This window comes from Protomyctophum bolini (assembly GCF_963924005.1).
Source record: "Protomyctophum bolini genome assembly, chromosome: 3".
Taxonomy (NCBI): domain Eukaryota; kingdom Metazoa; phylum Chordata; class Actinopteri; order Myctophiformes; family Myctophidae; genus Protomyctophum; species Protomyctophum bolini.
Genome location: NC_137864.1, coordinates 48,407,689 through 48,424,749, shown reverse-complemented (window position 1 = coordinate 48,424,749; position 17,061 = coordinate 48,407,689). Strand labels below are relative to the sequence as shown.

The 17,061-nt window shown below is 42.6% G+C and overlaps 1 protein-coding gene across 2 annotated transcripts in view; it reads right to left on the bottom strand.

Annotated features, from left to right (window-relative positions):
- The window catches only part of glis2a (GLIS family zinc finger 2a), a 35,093-nt gene that overhangs the window by 3,565 nt on the left and 14,467 nt on the right, over positions 1 to 17,061 (bottom strand). For both annotated transcript variants that reach the window (XR_013963861.1, XM_080760153.1), the window contains exons 2-6: positions 12,150 to 12,339; positions 10,168 to 10,355; positions 6,348 to 6,533; positions 4,874 to 5,007; positions 4,104 to 4,222 (exon numbers count right to left, since the gene is read on the bottom strand). Coding sequence is in view for 1 of the 2 variants with exons in the window: in XM_080760153.1 (XP_080616279.1) it covers positions 4,104 to 4,222; positions 4,874 to 5,007; positions 6,348 to 6,533; positions 10,168 to 10,355; positions 12,150 to 12,315 (793 nt within the window). In the remaining variant the exon portion in view is untranslated. The remainder of the gene's footprint in view (positions 1 to 4,103; positions 4,223 to 4,873; positions 5,008 to 6,347; positions 6,534 to 10,167; positions 10,356 to 12,149; positions 12,340 to 17,061) is intronic.

The window sequence follows — 17,061 nt, the reverse complement described above, 5'->3', positions numbered from 1 at the left end:
GCTCTGGCGGACTTTGCAACGCTCGGCACGGCAACTCGCTGCTACCACCTTGATAAAACAAATGATTTATTGTATAATATTATGTAATCACTATTCATTGATTCACTGGTATAGGCCTACCAAAACCCATTTAAAAAAAAAAAGGTTCTCAGAACTTCTCACTGTTCTCAGGTCGAATATTGATATGCGATTAAAATGCGATGTATTGATAATTAATAGAATCTGGAGCCAGCAACTCTACATCTGACCTCAAACCTCAAACCCTTAGATCTCCATACATGGAGCTGACCTGTTCTGACATACTGGTACTACCTGTATATGCTGTATTGTATATTACATTCCTTATTTCTCCACTCCTACACCTTTGTTTCATGTTATGCTATGACTAACTTTGATCTCTTCAGATCTCATGCTTATCTGGACTTCTATTTACTCGTGCAGGCTGTGTAAATCCTGTTGCAGAAGGCTTGGCATAGATTCATATTATGTACTAATACTACTACCATTAATTAATCCTTTATTGACACACGTCAGAGCTGTTATCTTAATTGTTAATTAAACACTTTTCAACTGAATTGTATCTAATCTACAGCTATGACACAATCATCCAGGATGTCCTGTATCCTTATTATGGGCACACTCCTCACTGGCGCTCCCTCCTCTTGAGAAGGAGCCGTCCTTCTCTCGGCTCCTCTCTCTCTCCCTTCTGTCTCTCTCCCCTTCTGTCTCTCTCCCCCTCTATCTAAAATTCAAAGTCAAAGTCGTACGATTTGTCTCACACGTTACCGCAGTGAAATTTGTTCTCCGCATTTGACCCATCTCTCTTAGAGCAGTGAGCCGCAGCCAAGGAGCGGTGAGCTGCAGCCGTGCCGCGCTCGGGAATCATTTGATTAGTTGATTTGACCCCCCCAATACAATCCAACCCTTTGATGCTGCCAAGCAGGGAGACATTGGGTCCCATTTTTACAGTCTTTGGTATGACCCGGCCGGGGATCGAACCCTGACCTCGCAGTTTCAGGGCGGACACTGGGACACTGTCGGAATGACACACCTTCCAGCCAATGTCCGACGTGGCATTGGTCGCGTTCTCCAATTTTGTGGTCATTTTGATTTGGTCATTTGATTCAGGCCAGGTGTGACTGCACACTGCAAACAGAATCAGCCGTCCTCCATCCCAACTTACTCTTGGGTGTGAGAGTGAGTTGCTTTTAGTGATTAAAGGATTTAGGGAGCTTTCCCTACTCTGAACCAAATTGTTTGTTTAATGCCTGCGGGTATTCAGAGAGAGAGCATTGCATCAGTCGGTTTGCGTAGTTTCGGCTTTAGGTCATAACTGATGAGAGATGCAACTGAATGTTGACGTTCCCTCAGCCCTATGTTCCCTCAGCCCTATGTTCCCTCAGCCCTATGTTCCCTCAGCCCTATGTTCCCTCAGCCCTATATGTTCCCTCAGCCCTATATGTTCCCTCAGCCCTATGTTCCCTCAGCCCTATGTTCCCTCAGCCCTATGTTCCCTCAGCCCTATGTTCCCTCAGCCCTATGTTCCCTCAGCCCTATGTTCCCTCAGCCCTATGCTCCCTCAGCCCTATGCTCCCTCAGCCCTATGCTCCCTCAGCCCTATGTTCCCTCAGCCCTATGCTCTCTCAGCCAGTTCCCTCATTCCCTCATTCCTAAATGTTCCCTCTAGTGGGGGCTGGTGGTGATTTAGGGTGGGTAGCATTATAGTATAATGATACCCATAGTTCACCCTGCAGCAACAGCATCACATTGCAGATACCAAGTTACAGCAATGACACTACTGGGGTCTAGTCTATCTACTTTGTTATAGCAAATGCTCCACAAAAACACAGTGAACCCCAGTGAATGTTGTTCGTATGTCCGTATATATATTTTTTAATATTCACAATTTTAAATATATAGTGTCAGGATGACAATTGGTGGTATTGTATGTGATATCGGTACCACATTTGGTATGTGTGACTCAAGTCAACTGTATGACCACAGTGGAAAAGAACATGGCATGACATAATTGTTAAAGAGGGCAGAACTGGACAAGTAAATAGTTATATTTTTTGTCAGTTGAGAGAAAGTGTTTCAAAGTGTCACTGTCAAATTACAACAACTAAATCATAATAACACTCAACAACAAGCATAATTCCTGGAAACCCTTTGATCCAGAGACGACCTCCTCAGCTCTGATCAAGGTTGGGCACCCTAATCAAACTACTATTGTGACACTGCATTCCTTTAAATTAAGGTGTAGTAAACAGTATCACACCTTAATTGACACAACTATTCAAGCTACGTTGACAGACACAAAACTAGTTTCGCTTGTAGAACTTGTCTTGAAAGGCCACCTGCAATAACCTAATATGAGTAGTAAAGTATACTGCGCACCCATTCACCTTTGTAGCTACCCCGTGTGGGTAACCCTTCATTTTATGGTACGGTAATTACCAGGTAATTACCAGGTAACTACATGGCAATAGTATGTTTTACTTTATAATATATAATAATAAATATATAATAATTTACTGTATAATTACCTGGTAATTACATGGAACTTACCATGGTGAATGACCCACTGTTGCCAGGTAATTACCAAGTATCTTCCTGACAACTACCTAGTAATTACCCTGTATTTAACTTATACTCTGGGAAATGCTCAGATTAAAAACCTATGGAAGTTCCTTTAAGGACAGTTCCGTGAGTTCTGGTATTCTCTTGTTTAACAGGTTCTTCCCAGACCGTGCACCCGATAAAATGCTCAGAGACATTGAGGTGAATTGCAGTCGTGCCTGCTTCCTTGATTTTGATGCGTGGTGACAACGCCTACTGACAAAATATGTAGGAGGAGGAGCAACAAGTGTGTTTTGGACAAAATACAAAATGGCGGGAAATCAATCTGAAAATGGGCGTGGCCTATATGGTGAGATGCGTCATGACTCAAGGAATCCAGGGATAAATGAATGTAACCTATGTTTCAAGAGTTATAAGCCAAAACGTAAAGTGGGCTGTTATAGCGCCACCATGAGGCCGACCGATATAATTATAAGTTAATTAATTTTTAGTAATTATTATGAACCTATTATTATGACGAGACAAGTCAAAAAAGACGAGACGACCTGTTTTGGGGGGAAATGGTGCCATCTAATGGCTAAAAGCGAGACTTTTTCCAGCCAATTTCATTGGGAAAGAAATGCTGTCTGTATTACACTTATTACACTATTATACTTATTACACTAATATACTTATTACACTATTACATTTGTTACACTTGCACTTATCGGATTGAGGGAACATATAGGGCTGAGGGAACATAGGGTCTGTTTTGGAATGAGGGAACATGGGCTGAGGGAACATAGGGTCTGTTTTGGAATGAGGGAACATGGGCTGAGGGAACATAGGGCTAAGGGAACATAGGCAGCATATTCCCATCCCCGCTGATAATCGTAATACATGATGATCATGTGTTAGGGGCGAAAAATCACGGTACTGTGAGTGTGTGTGTGTGTGTGTGTGTGTGTGTGTTTCATTCTTGAAATGGCCTGCACCTTTGACTCTAGCTTAGAGGAAGCCTTTATGACTAAGGTCATTAAGTACCAGCCGCTCCTCCAGACCATCATTGAACTAGGCTATAGGTGCAATCTATATGTGTTTATCTTCGGCAGCCTAGGACATGTACACAGTTTGGTCGTAAGAGGCTTCCAACAACTTGGGATGCCAAAAAAAGCAGCCAAACGGCTTGCGAAATTCTGTGCAATATCTTCCACTATCGGTAGCCGCCAAATATGGCGAAGACGCTGTTACCTGTACCCCTGAAGGGTGTGTGGGTATTTGTTCGGGATTTGCTGACTGCATTCTGTACGGCACCTTGTAAATATTTGTGTCCTTGTATTTGTATCTCTTATGTGGACATAGATAAATGATTAAAATGTGTGTGTGTGTGTGTGTGTGTGTGTGTGTGTGTGTGTGTGTGTGTGTGTGTGTGTGTGTGTGTGTGTGTGTGTGTGTGTGTGTGTGTGTGTGTGTGTGTGTGTGTGTGTGTGTGTGTGTGTGTGTGTGTGTGTGTGTGTGTGTGATTGGTGGTGTAACGAGCGCACCTGTGTGTGAGCGTGTGTGTATCTTGAGGTTCTCCAGCCGTGAGAAGCTCTTGTTACACGTGGGACAGTGGTGCGGCTTCTCATTGGTGTGCGTGCGGATGTGGATCAGCATTTTATACCTGGAAAAAACATGACAGATAACACGTTATATTTTTTCTTATTTATCAATAAAAAAAATAATCTAATCAAAGTAAGTAAATCACCAATGACGCACACGTAATTTATTCAAAGTGTACCAACAGTCTATAACTGTCTAGGTGTTCTCAACGTTTTTGGCCAGCGGACCCTCGAAAATGCTTTGGCCATGTCTCGTCTCGCGACCCCCCTCCCCACCACCAATAAAAATTGAGTAAATATAATAATAGAGAAAATACCAGTTTATGCATGCACTGTGTGTAAACTCTAAATTTCCATTTTTTTTTTCTTCTCTTGGGGGGGAGGGGGGGGGGGGTGCACTTACTAAATAACTTACTAAATCACTTACTAAATCACTTAAGCCCGGCCTATACTACAAATAGTTGTTGAATATATTGGCTCACTAATACAGCATAATTTGTATTATTAGCCAATAGCACAATTAGGAGTGAAATGCTGTTGCATTCCAGTACCAGAATTCTTATCTGACCACTCTGTTACTCATCTTGGCCAAAGGTATTCCTTGGAACAAAAACGCAGAACTTTTAACACATGAGGAAATCTAGCAGGTGACTAAGAGGTGGAGGTGGACATACACGTAGTAGTAGTATTAGTATAGTTTAAGGCCCGCCTACCTGGCGTTGAAGCCCCTCCCATTGCGAGCACAACCTTCCCACTGGCAGCAGTACCCAGAATCCTTTTCAGGCTTGACATGGAAGTCGTTGATGTGATCAACCAGGTCCTGCAGTGAGTCAAACTGCAGATGGCACTAGAGGACAGACACACAGGGAGGAGAGACACAGGGGAACAGGCAGGTAGAGCTTAGAGCAGTGGCTCTCAACCATGTGGGTCGGCACTTCATTTAGGGACTTTTAAGACCTTTTTAATATATAAGAAAGAAAGAAAGAAGAAAATACAATTATTGCATCAAAAGTAATCTACTGAACAAACTATAAAAACTGGTCAAACATTGGGAAAACTGTCAAATGATACGGTATAAAGCTAAGAATTGTGAAAATAGTTGCTCTACAACAAGCTCACAACCAATGTGAGGCGTTGTGAACTTGTGAGCTTGCATATCGGCTATTTTCACAATATCCGAGTCAAACAAAATGTCATGCTTCAACTCCTACAAGTGTTTGTCAGTGTGGGGGGTCCCCAGTTCAAATATGATTACTTTTGGGGGGTCCCCAGTTCAAATATGATTACTTTTGGGGGGTCCCCAGTTCAAATATGATTACTTTTGGGGGTCCCCAGTTCAAATATGATTACTTTCGGGGGGTCCCCAGTTCAAATATGATTACTTTTGGGGGTCCCCAGTTAAAATATGATTACTTTTGGGGGTCCCCGGTTCAAATATGATTCTTTTGGGGGTCCCCAGTTCAAATATGATTACTTTTGGGCGGTCCACTGGGTCAAATATGATTATTTTGGGGGGTCCACCGGTTCAAATATGATTATTTTGGGGGGTCACGGCCTGAAAAAGTTGAGAACCACTGGACTGTATGGTGATTTATACTTGGTCATACTGTACATACTAAAGATCTCAACATCTTTACTCTGTGTTTGATCTAAACTCTGCTGTCAAACTGTCAACCCTAAATAACCTATAACTATATGGCAGATGCAAAAAGAACAGATTTTCGTGTTGGCGAATGGCGAGCAAAACTGTTGGTTGATGCAAGGCTATTATAGTTTAGCATTTTTAATAAATGTTTTGTTTTTTATTTCATTTTTACATTTTATTTATATACAAAGAGAGGGCTTAGTTTTACTTTAATTTGTATTTGTTTTAGCGTTAGCGCTTTAGTTTTTTTTTATTGTATTATGGGGCGTTTAAATAATGAAGATCCCGCACAGGCGCACAGTCTCCACTTACATCTAATTATGTTATTACATTACCATCTAAACGACCTTCATCAGGTATCTCCTACCTCTGCATTTAACCCTTAAACGCACAATATTTTATTTAGATAAAAAAAGTATTTGAATAGTTTTATTATTATAGTGTTGATTTAACAAACACAAACATTAAATGCCATTGACAATGAATGGAGAATTTACGTTATATGTAGACGAGCGAGTGATTTTATACTTATATGCCCTTACCTTCATCCAGTGGCAGGCCAGCTGCTCATCAGATTGGGGCTCCGGTGAAGCTCTCTTCTCACTTTTCTGACCAATGAACATGGAAGGGGAGAAGTTGTATCCTGCTGGGCTACCAATAGGCATGTAGAACTGATAGCCCTGCGGCGAGGACCTACCCTCTGGGTAACGAGCAGCATGGGATGAATCCTAAACCAGAGGAGAGAACAATTGTGAGATCAAATCAATTGTTACTTGAGCCATCTTAACCCATTCTGACCTGAGATCAGATTCATACGAGGTTTCCACTGGACACACACTGGTCTGATTAACCCATTCTGACCTGAGATCAGATTTAAAAAATGTCAGTCGTTCTTCGATTTTTCAAAAATAGCAGACCTACAAGCTCGTAGCGCGCCACGCTATGAGCTTGTAGATCTGCTATTTTTCAATAGTTAAAGCACAACATAATGCTAACACCAAAATGGGTTCCCGTTCAGAATGGGTTAAGTTATACATTGTTTATTCAGTGTATAACTCAGTATATGTACTGTATGTAATATTAAGTTAAAGGTGGTGTAATTGTTGCTGTTAAATATTGAGTGTTATTAGGGTTAAACGGCTCAATATCCCCAAACACTTTAGTAGAAAAGCTGGAAAAAGACTCGCACTAACACGTCATAAAATGCCAAATTTAAAAGATGCTGGTCAGAGTGCCTTTACTGACTGAGCAGAGCGCTTTAAAAGTTGAGAGTATTTCAGAGATTTCAGAAATGCGCTTAAGGACTGCTTTTTATCAGCTGTCCGATCACGGTTGTATACGTAGTGTACAACAGCTCGTCTGAGCTGATCGTCTCTAACACTATCGGCCACTGAGGTAGTCACACACACACACACACACACACACACACACCGGACCACCACCAGCGTCCCTCCTCTTCTGCCTAACAAAAACAGTTGACCGATTATTAAGACAAATGAATCGTATTAGCAATTCATCGTGGAGTGTTTGACTGTACTCTGTTGCCGTTTTTACATTTATGTCTATTAAACTATTCAATTAATCATCAATCAAGAGTTGTATTCTATTGAAGGCAGACCATATGTCACTGATTCAACATTAATAAGCTGGCAGGAGTGTCCACAGCTTCACAGTCCAGACAGAGCAAGCCAGCGGCCATGTCACGGGGAGGAGAAACACAGACACACTCAATGTGTTCAATAAACTCATATTAAAGTCCATTTCAGTCCAACCTGTGACTTACCCTGTCCCTTCTTTTATCTTATTTCTTTCACTAGAACAAGTGCTCTACTAGACAGCTGTTCTGTTTCACGACACGCGCCAGAGATTAAAATATCTTACTCTGTGCCACACTGATTATCAGGTCTGCTCGGCAGCTCGTCGAGGCAAAGAAATGCAGTGATTCTCAACTCTTTTAAATTTCAAGGACCCTCAGTTTGATATGCATTATTAGGCCATTTGACCCCCGTTTGTTTATCTCTGGACCCCAAACTGCACTATAAAATCATCAGTGTTAATTTAACACGCACTGAAAGACAGACAGACAGACAGACAGACAGACAGACAGACAGACAGACAGACAGACAGAGAGACCTCGTCTAGGTGGATCAGCCTCTATACTGTAGGTGCAAAGCCGTACAATTGTGAACAATTAGCTGGACCCTTAATTCAAATCTCCTTACGACAGGGTTTTCTTCAGTTCCATTATGCCTGATGTACTGTATACTATACAGTATGTATTTTTCATGCTCACAACGCATGCTGCTGCAATGAGTTGTGAGCTTTTACATGGGCTATTCGGCTAAAGTATAAATCATGATTTAGTAGACAAAGTGGAAATTAAATACTGAACCCTAGCAAGTAACAATATATAAGCGTCATTCTCAGTCTACTCGTTGAGTGCCATAGGAAGACTCAATGTTATAAGGGTAGGTAACCCTTGAAACAACTGATCTTCCCAAGTATATAGGAATTGTGTTTCTGTGACTGTCTCTGCATCACCTGGGCAGTGGGCACTGGTCTATCTGTATGGTCTCTAGTGTGTCTCTCCCTCTCTCTCTCTCTCTCGCAGTATGTGTCTCAATGTTTCTATGCTTCAACCTCGACAAAGAAGCCCTCTGTTTAATATTTGCCTTCAAGCATGGTCACAATTCGATTAAGTCATCATAATCACTAGGTAATTGTGTGTGCAGACACCGCACTGGCAAATTAGATTCACTCCCAATTCCCCAAATCAGCTCTTCAGACTTGATAAAGACGAGTGCAGTCCATTTAGTGACAATGAGTCCCTAGTTTACTCTGAAAGGACTGTGGGCATGCCTATCCCATTCTGACCTGAGATCAGATTCATACGAGGTTTCCACTGGACACACACTGGTCTGATTTAACCCATTCTGACCCGAGATCAGATTCTAAAAATGTCAGTCGTTCTTCGATTTTTCAAAAATAGCAGACCTACAAGCTCGTAGCGCGCCACTCGGTGGCGCGCTATGAGCTTGTAGATCTGTTATTTTTCAATAGCTAAAGCATAACATGATGCTAACACGAAAATGGGTTCCCGGTCAGAATGGGCTATTCACAAGATTCCCTGACAACGTGGCTACACATGAAGGTACATGCACAGCACATGCACACAATTTGACGCAAATACATGCAGAGCCATTATTCACACATACACAGATTTCTGTGTATGTGTGAACATTAACAGCTCACAGGCATACAACTAGCCTGTATCGATGGATACCACCATGAACGATGCCAAGGACATTACAGCTTTTAAATAGACGTGTATAATAACCTTGCAACCTTCAAGCACTTTAAGTGCTATAGAACCATTGGCCAGTTCTTTTGGACATACTCCTTTTCTTAACACTGCTGCTTTTTTATATTAATCCTTTTTTCCCTAGTTGTTGGGTTGTGTGTGTGTGTGTGTGTGTGTGTGTGTGTGTGTGTGTGTGTGTGTGTGTGTGTGTGTGTGTGTGTGCGTGTGCATGTGTGTGTGTGTACACACACACACAGAGAGACTAAATCTATCGCGAGTTCGCGACCACAGAAATGGCGACCACTTGTACATTCTTTGAATGTACAAGAATGTACATTCTTTGAATGTACAAGTGAGTGACTAGAAGTACTGTTTCATGGGGGTTTGTTGTCAAATATTTTCAGGCTTGGCGTACAGAAAGAGAGACAAGGTTCTAAAACTAAAATGTGGATCGACCCGACTGGAGATGGTTTTCATTTTAAAACTCTGTTTTTCAATGAAAACATCGTAGTGCAGATGTAGCCTTTTAGTTACATAGCTTAAAGGGGAATTTCACCATTATTTCATGTGAACCGTATCATTCTATTGTCACGACTCAGAGGACATAGCATTGCTTAATACTCTCTACTGACCTCTACTAACCCACAGTAAAACTCATGTCAGTCTTATGTAGACTGCCGGTGATTTTCCAGTCCGAGCTCTCGTCACACGGAACACATTGGTTTTATGGTTTTATGTCAGATTAAAAAATAATATGACTTTATAAATAGTGTGTAGTCTATAGGAAGGTCCGTTTAAGAAAAGAATATTGCTGCTGCTGACCCCATTTGCACTCTGTGTGTTCCTTGAAGTTAGCTGGCACTTATTTAAATATGCTCTGAGAATGCTCTCCGGTGGCCAGACTCTGTGCGACGGTCTCTTCTAACCTCTCTGCAATGTTTGAAATCGCAGTGCCTCGCTCGGCCCCCTTTAATCACATTTTACATTATCAGTCCAACCTGGGACTTCAGACAGTGTTTACGTCTATTCTATTTTATTTTCATGGAAAGAAGTGGACTCACCCGAGACAACAGCTGGGGGAGCGGGCTGCCACTGCTGTGGATGGACTCCCGGGGGGAGTAGGGGGAGGGAGAGGAGGGGGAGGATGGGGTGGGGGAGGAGGCGTGGTGTGAGGAGGGGGACATGCTGAGGTCCATAGCTGGGGGAGTGTAGCAGGACCCGGGTCGCTCAAGAGAGGGGGACTGGGAATCTGGAGAGAGGAACATTCAAAACAAACATCAACCCTGGGGTACCTTATATTGGTTATGTTATTATAATTCAATTCAATTCAAAGGGCTTCATTGGCATGAGAAAACGTATACGTTTACATTGACCAAGCAAAAAGTGGAACAATACAATCAAAACAAAATGTTGAAAGTCAGAATACCGAGATCACTCGATGCAGATAGTGCAGGTATACAGTACACACAAAACCTTAGTCTTTTAGTTGTAGAAGTCAACATAGAATCCAAACTTTCCAACATCTTTAATACGATAGACCAGCTATTTTGGTGACCGGTTCTACACTGAAGAATAAATATGGCTTTAAAACGGCTTCATCTCATGACAAATCTTCAGCCTGTAGACTAGAGGCATACTGTACATACAGTACTGTAGACATTGAGCACATGAAGTGGAATCAATCATACACATTGACACAGTTTGTTCATGGTAGTCGCTGCCTGTCAACAGATGTCAACTCAAGGTTGTTTTTAACCCCGGCATCCATATTGTGGGGGGGAATAAAACCTGAAAATAGAGCAAAAACAGAAAAGTCCCTAGTATAGACTAGAGCACTGAGGGAATACGGTCAACCAAGTAGGGTATAAGTGGATAAGCCAGGTAAATGAGGACGTCGTGTCGAGTAACCAGACGAATTGCATCTAAATGTCTAAATTCAATGTAGTAGCTTTAACCCATTCTGGGCGGGCACCCATTTTGGTGTTTGCACTATGTTATGCTTTAGCTATTGAAAAATAGCAGATCTACAAGCTCATAGCGCGCCACCGAGTGGCGCGCTACGAGCTTGTAGGTCTGCTATTTTTGAAAAATCAAAGAACGACTGACATTTTTAGAATCTGATCTCAGGTCAGAATGGGTTCATCAGACCAGTGTGTGTCCAGTGGAAACCTCGTATAGAATCTGATCTCAGGTCAGAATGGGTTAAAAATCCGCTTAGTGTTTCTCTCTTGTTCCAGCCTCTACATTTAGGATTTAGACGTATCGGCAGGCGTAGCTCTCCAGTCGTCTGGCTGTGCGAGACTACTAAGGAGGATGCATCATAATAGCAGAATAACAGAATCATGCTCCACTCATTTATGCTTGGCACTGACAGAACTTGGAGGAGAAAGTGTTGCACTTTGAGGCCAGGAGAGAGAGAGACAGACGGCATTCAGTGATTTCATTACCGCATCTTTTGGGGGAGTGCATGTGTTAGGAGAGAAGCAGCTTATAAAAGTAAGGTACCATTCCTGCGATAGTCTGAGTGAGAACATGTCCTTTAAAGGAAGAAAGGGTGAAATAGGTGTGTGTGTGTGTGTGTGTGTGTGTGTGTGTGTGTGTGTGTGTGTGTGTGTGTGTGCGACCGTGCGTGCGCACAAATGTACATATTTGTGCGTCGTGTGAAAGTACAGTACAATGCATGCATGAGTGCATGTATGCATGTAACTAATAATAATAATAATAATAATATATACGATTTATATAGCGCTTTTCTAGGTACCCAAAGTCGCTTTACAGAAAGAGTACAGACATATTTATTAGAAAACTATTTAAAAAGGTTTAAAAGGTTAAAAACTAGAAATCAAAATCAAAAGAAGGACAAACAAGAAGGGGTGTGTCAGTGTGTGTGTGGGGGGGTTATGTAGGGAAAGCCAGTTTGAAAAGGTGGGTTTTGAGTGTGCTTTTGAACATTTCGAGGGTGGGGGCAGCTCTGTCTCGCCAGGCTATTGCTTTAGCTACAGTGTGTACAGTAAAAGCGCAGCATTTAGAAAGAATCACGTACCTGGGGAAGACGGTGGCGAGGGGAAGGTTGTCCGCAGTAGGCGTGGGCGCATGGCGCTCAGGGGGGCGCAGATGGACGAGGACCAACTCCTCTTCCCTAACCGCATCCTCCCGTTGGTCCTCCCTGATGGTAGCTTCAGATCCAGTGGCTCGTCCAGTGACAGCATGACTGCGCCGTTAATTCCAACCTCCTTCATGGGGACAGTGGAGTGGTTAATAATATCCATATTCAAAAGTCGGAAAAAGTGTGCACACTTAATTTGTCAGTACAGAAATGAAAAATGAAATGAAAAAAACAAACTCTATATGCGACGCGGCGTGCTATTTTCGCTCTGAATGCAGGTAGAGATGTCTGGTAGTATCACATGGGGCTGCATCACAATAAAAGTATAGGCATAGTGTGTTGAGTCCACGACAGGAGATAAGATACTGTATATGTATGAAATGCCTTCATATAAATCGGTATCGCCGGTATCGGACATCCCTAAACACGGAGTGTTCCTAGAAATGTATGGACAAATTGCTGATTTTAAGAGCTAGCTAAAGAAAAAAAAAGGTAACCATATAAACGCAGATGATGAGGAACGGGACTTTGAAAAGAAAACTTCAAAACAACATGAATAATATGTATTTAACTATTTATACGAGGTCATCGTTTCCCAATTGGATTTTAAACGGTGGAATTCAGCGGAACGGCATTTCCTGGGAAATGTGCAAGTGGAAGAATAGCTTTGCTCCAGAACCCATACGGGTCAAACCATCTCAGACGCTGCTCCAGAACCCATACGGGTCAAACCGAGTCTCCAGGACTGGGCTGACCCCATACACTGTACCCCCCCCCCCCCCTCTCTCACACACACACACACACACACACACACTTATATCTCCCTCTCTCTCTATGGCTTTTTAGTTTGAGACCCAAAAGAGAAATTAGATATCTCCCCGGTACACAAACTAGAGAAAATAGCCGATCTACAAGATCACAATGTGACGCATCATGACACGTTGCAAGCTTGTAGATCTACTATTTTCACTCCTTCTTAAAAGTAAAAATAATAATAGTGATAACAAAAAAAAGGAAATGTCTTTGATATTGTTTATGTACGTATGAAGTCCTTTTTGTGTGTTTTTTTTTCTGATAAAACAACCGAATGGATCCCGAACCCAGTGTTTGGGAACTACTACTGCTCTAAGTAGTCCTCAAGTCTCGTATGCATGCTAAACACTAGAGGAAGTCCCTCCCCTGTCTCACAGCAGGGCGAGAGATGCCTGATCTGTCAATCAAAAGGTTGGAGTCTTAACCCATTTAGACCTGAGGACGATTCTACAAATGCCTTCTAAATCCTGACAGCTTTCTGAAAAACCTGTCAAGGACCCCCAAAAATATATGTAATTGCCCGCCGATCTGAAAATATGTTGTTCCAGGCATCCCCTCAAAGGCAAAGATTTGAGTTATAAACTTTCGCTCTGAAAGAATATATTCAAACATTTGGGCCAAATTTTCACGAATAAATAGCAGACCTACAAGCTCGTAGCACGGCACTCGGTGCCGCACTATGAGCTTGTAGATCTGCTATTTTTCAACAGCTAAAGTACAACATAATTCTTAAAACACCAAAAGGGGTTCCCGCCCCAAAATGGGTTAAGGCATAATCAGTGTACTGTAAAGCCTGTTGCGTCAATGAGCCGACCAACCTACCGCAGGGCGTACCAGGGGTTCCACCAGGAAACAAAGAAATGTAACACCGGTCTGACATTGACATCAGAGCTACTAGGTTACTTTCAGGTAATGTAAAACTGCTGCTGTGTGAAGGGTGGGAAATTCACAACCGCCAGCCAAAAGCTGGTCAAGAAAGAAAAAATAAAACCCATGTGGCTATAGTAAAGTTGTCTGCTCTAATTTGGCCAACAGTTATTTGTTCTAAAGATTTGTGGCACAGTGACAGGTGAATTTTGGGATGGAAAAATGTCACCAATAATGTTGAGCCATTAATGTTGAGCGTGAGTCATACCCTCAGGCGAGGACTGTTGGCGATGACGTCACGAGGCATAAACCCATCTAATTATGATCTATATATGGGAGTTTATGGATGTTTTGTTGCCTCACGTGCTGGAAGACGAATTACCTCGCTCTTCATTAACCACGGTTACTGGATAAAGTAACCTTTCGTTAGTTGCCCTGACTCATTTGATGCACTATAGGACCAATATTTAACAATTATGAAAATTATGAAAAGTACAAATATAATGTCCTGTAGGTAGTTTTATACTGCAAGTTTTATACTGCAAATCCAAATACTTAACCAAATACTGTTAATATTGGTTTCAATTCATTTTAATTGTTGTTTTTTTTCCTAAAAAAATCTTCTAATTTCTTGTCCCCCCCTGGCCCCCACACGCGTCTTCGAGTACCATGAAAAGCTCTATACAAGTCCCAGATATTATTGTTAGTGTGTTTTAGAGACTTGGAGAAATGATTTACTGTAAACTCTACATACATTACATTCTTTAAGCACAGAGTTGCCATCGTGGCTTCTAAATGAGAGCTGCAGGGAGAAACCAGAGAAACATTATCAATTATCATGTGGGCTTTTCACCACAATCTGCATTTTTGTGGTGTGTCTTAATTGGAGCTACATCTTAACAAAACTGTGTCGTATTTTTCCACTCATATATAGCAGCGATGCCGTCCGGTGGTCTGGGTGAGGCATGGAGGAAGAATCTAGCGTTTAGTGTGAGTCAAACTCACAGGTTCCTCTTAGACCAGTGACTCAAGACTCAGATAGAAACACCTTCACAGGTTCAAACAGGGAAGCAAAGGTTGTGACTAGAGTCTGACCGACACCGTAGTCTGGCTGATATATCTGAAATGATCAGATTTTTAACCAATTTCAACTTTAGGGGGAACCCCACCCCCACCCAATATATACTGAATATGTAACATATTATATATATTTATTTATTTATTTTGCCTGTAAATCAAATCTTTTGACATCAAATCAAAATTGTACAAATTGTTTCGATACTTTTTTGTTTTTGTTTCTTTGTTTCTTTTGTCTTTTCTGTTTAAAATATGGGTCAGAACAATTGGTTTTGGGTGGTCTTTGGTCTAGTTCTATAGTGGTCTGGTTCTATAGCCTCCAAAATCGAGATCGGCATCGAACCCCAAACCGGTCTGGCTCCAGCGGAAAAACCCTGCGCGGGTTCAAACGGGGAGGCCGCGACTAGGGTTGTGGAACGCAGGTCCTTCTTGGACTCAGTGAACTGGACTTATAGCCAAACCTGTCGGGAAGTGCACGGCAATTACAAACAGGATCCCCGATATAATACGAAGCAGAGGCTAAACCACAATGAAGTCAGTGTTTAAGTTCCTCTTGCCGGCGTGCCAACTCGCCACACAGTGGTTTCACATTCCACAGAAACCCTAATCGAGTTCTCACGCACGCACGTCTTCGGCTGTATTCGGGGGTATTCTGGAAGGCACGCACATACGGGACCATATGTATGGAGGCACGCACATACGGGGCAGATGCACACCAGGAGGCGTGCACAGAGAGACATTACACCACACGTGAGCGAGCCCCCCCGCAACACCCCCCCCCCTCGGCTTTCACTCAATGACCTCTGCTTGGGCAGTATGCCCAGACCCTCTTATGGATCCCCGACCGCCTAGGAAAACACTCACACTTATGCAAACACACACGCGCGCACACACGCACACACACACACACACACACACACACACACACATAAACACGCATGCATGTGCGCGCGTGCAGCACACACACACACACACACACACACACACGTGCGTGTGTATATACAGTATGTGGACACACTCACTTTCAGCTAGTCACATACAGGCACACATTTGAAACACATTGCGGCACTGGACCTTTTTCATACGTTTACAGCAAAGTACAGACACATACACACGTGTGTGTGTGTGCACGCGCGCACACACACACACACACACACACACAGTGACACCCCCTCAGGCGTATCATCACACACACCCTACAGATGAGAGATTCTTTCCTCCTTAGACAGGAAACCTTCGTTTCCACGGCGCCCTGAGCTGGCCTCCCCTCCCCACGTGCCTCTCCCTTGTCCTCTTTTACTCCCTCCCTCTCCCTCTCAAGTCCCTACCTCTCTCTCTCTCTCTCTCTCTCTCTCTCTTCTTCTCATTCCTCTGGACCGTGGCTTTCCTCTCTCCCAGTGCTCCACCACTACATACCTCCCCTCTGCATCTGTGTTCTCCTCTCCTCTCCTCTCCTCTCCTTCCCTCCCTGACAGCCCACTGTGTTCTCCTCTCCTCCCCTCCCCTCCCTGACAGCCCACTGTGTTCTCCTCTCCTCTCCTTCCCTCCCTGACAGCCCACTGTGTTCTCCTCTCCTCTCCTCCCCTCCCTGACAGCCCACTGTGTTCTCCTCTCCTCTCCTTCCCTCCCTGACAGTCCACTGTGTTGCTATAGTGCAGTAACAAAGTACATACTATTACTTGGGTACGGACGGTAAATTGTTTTAGTACAGTGTCTGTATTTTACTTGAATATTTGCATTTTCGGATACTTGTGACTTTCACTCCACTACATACATTTCAAAGACAAATGTACTTTTGACTCCACTACATTTCTAGGAAAGGAAAAGATAGATTATGAATTAAGAAACTAAGCCGTATTTCAAATATAGGGAACTAGACGATTTACAAGCTCACAATTTAAGAAATTATTTTGAAAAAATTACGAATTTGTATCTACTGGTATTAAATTCATGAAAAAAATGCTTTTTTATTGTTTTGAAATAATAATTAAAAACAAAACATTTAATGAAGGGATATTTATTTATTATGTCCTGACCCACTGTTATATATATATAGCACATATAGTGGGTTTAGAACCTCCCATTTTGCGGC